At 36.4% G+C, this 2,493-nt stretch overlaps 1 protein-coding gene across 1 annotated transcript; it reads right to left on the reverse strand.

The window, feature by feature from the left end:
• Nucleotides 1–1,139: 1,139 nt before the first annotated feature.
• On the reverse strand, nucleotides 1,140–2,282 carry S1PR3 (sphingosine-1-phosphate receptor 3). Its single transcript, XM_065406759.1, has one exon. It carries the CDS (start codon nucleotides 2,280–2,282, stop codon nucleotides 1,140–1,142), a length of 1,143 nt encoding a protein of 380 aa, XP_065262831.1.
• Between the last annotated feature and the right edge of the window lie 211 nt (nucleotides 2,283–2,493).

Below are 2,493 nucleotides of genomic sequence, written 5' to 3' on the forward strand. Positions count from 1 at the left end.
TCATGGGCAGTCATTCCACATCCAGAGGAACAAACTCTGATATCCCTTCTCTTGTGCAGCATGATGCCAAACGAACAGTTCTGCATGAGCTGGATCTGTCCCTAGAAGCTGTTAATACAGCTTCACGCTGTACTAGCTCCTGGATGGAACTCCAGAGGTTCTGAAAGTATTTTGTCATGGTCCATTGCCTTTTAAAAGGAAGCCTGCTTTAACTGTGGAAGAATGCCACTTCGTAGAGACTTTCACAGGTTAACATACTGTTTGCAATATACAGTATTTAAAAATGTAAGTAAAAATACATGCATTGAAAAAGTACCTACACTTGATATATGTGTGAATTGTTAGATCATATTTTAACTACCTTGAATAACAAACATATATACTCACTGTCAATGGTTATTTGCTACAGTTTGCTTAAAATAAACTAAAAAAATTTGGCCACAGCCCTAGTGATCATACTGTTACTATGCAAACATGAGCAATCTGTGGTTACTGGGTGCAAGAAAAAGTACTGAGTAGACATAGCATCTTCATCTGCTCAGTTCCGGATTACTACTTCATACATTTTCAAACATACTATTTGAAATTTCTACATATTTGTATAATCTGTATTATTGCATTATATACTGTAATACTATGCGTAGCATAATACAAAGTTTTGCCATACAATTACTATTTAATAAAGAAATGTACAAATATACAGTTATTTATACCACATACATGTAAGGCTATTAACATAATAGCAAGATATGTATAGAGAAATATAATGCACTTTGTATAATGTAAGTAACCTTTGTCCCAATTAACAATAAACAGGATAGTAGGATATGTATAATAGCTGACGTTTCTTGTACGTGATGTAGATGTACTGTAAGATCAGACTTTACCAAATACACTGATGTTATACATGTAATAATGATACACAAGAATTTTGTGCAGACTGTTGGGTAGTAGAAAAAGCTTTTCTGAGTCAGATCTTTTACAGAATTAAAACCCAAACCAAAACAAGTCATGTGATAAATAGACACTCAGTTAAATAAGTGGTTAGTATTTTCCCCTATGATTTAAGTGCATGAAAAATGAAAGTTTGTAATTGAATCCTAAAAAGCCATAGACGAGTCCTTGACTTGCTGAGTCCTTCATTTGCACAAGTTTCCATTCTGAAATGGTGATTTATCTTTTTCAGTTATACTTGAGGGAACACTAATCTGTGGGAAATCATCCTTTGGTTTCTGTGCATTGCTGCTGCTAGACTTACTTCGGCTTTGATCTGGAGTGGGCTGAATAGGCAAAGATCTAGACACATTAGTCTTCACTAGACAGCCACAAACAAGGCGAAAGAAAGCCCGACGCATTTCCTTGCTGGCTAAAGTGTAGATGATGGGATTCATTGCAGAATTGAGGACAGCCAAAGCAATGAACCAGTCAGCCTTGTATAAAATGGCACACTCTTTTACTCTGCAGGCTACATCTATAAGCAACAGAATAAATAATGGAGACCAACAGGCAATGAAAACACCAACTACAATAACAACTGTCCTAAGTAGTGCCATAGATCTCTCTGAGTTACTATGATTAGTGACGTTACGGCTACTGGATTTTACCAGTATGTAAATACGTGCATAAAGGATAACAATTGCCACCAAAATGGCTATGAAGATACTTATGCAAAATACAACATATTTCTTGGAATAAAGAGGCAAAATTGTTGAGCAGTCTGGTAAATTGTTGATACAGTTCCAGCCGAGGATTGGTAAGGCACCCAGGGAAACTGAGATAAGCCAACATGTTCCAATAAGAAGGAAGACTCTGTACTTTTTATTTGCATCATAAGGCCTCATTTTAATCATAGTTAAATGTCTCTCAATGGCTATGGCTAATAAGCTTAAAGTGGAAGCTCCTAGGGCAACAAACATACTTCCTTCCCTAATAAACCAGATTGTGTAGGACAGGCTCAGAGTTCTTTTTCCAGACATAAGAATGTTTACTATGTAAACAATTCCAGCCAACAGATCACAGAGAGCTAGATTACCAATAAAAAAGTACATACGGTTGTGAAATTTGTTATTTTTCCATATGGCAATCAACACCATCAAGTTTTCCAGGACTATGAAACTACATATGATCAGAAATGAAACAGTTGTTAACCCTATGTGATCAGTTGCCTTTTCTTTTAGAATAAGCTTCCCTGTATAATTATAATGTAGCACGATTAGAGAGTCAGATTCTTCATTTCCTGGAGGGGTGAACGTAGCAACAAATGGCATGGTAACTGTTGCCATAATTTGTTTTGTTTTTTAAAATCATGAAAGTTTAATTCCAATATCTTTCCACAAGAGGGAGCTCAAGTCACATTCCCTATCGCAGTTCTCTGAGTCGTTTGAAGATGCCCCAGGCTTCAGTAGTTGTTGCATGTCAACATCCAGCAGTGGCAGCGAAACCAAGAACCTGGTGGAGAAAAAAAGTCAGTAGAGTCAATATCACTGTCTTTAT

The sequence above is a fragment of the Emys orbicularis genome, chromosome 6 (assembly GCF_028017835.1).
Source record: "Emys orbicularis isolate rEmyOrb1 chromosome 6, rEmyOrb1.hap1, whole genome shotgun sequence".
In the NCBI taxonomy this organism is placed as follows: domain Eukaryota; kingdom Metazoa; phylum Chordata; order Testudines; family Emydidae; genus Emys; species Emys orbicularis.

Bases quoted from the DNA above. Each gene is read 5' to 3' on its own strand.
- S1PR3 (XM_065406759.1), bottom strand. From the start codon at position 2,282: ATGGCAACAGTTACCATGCCATTTGTTGCTACGTTCACCCCTCCAGGA.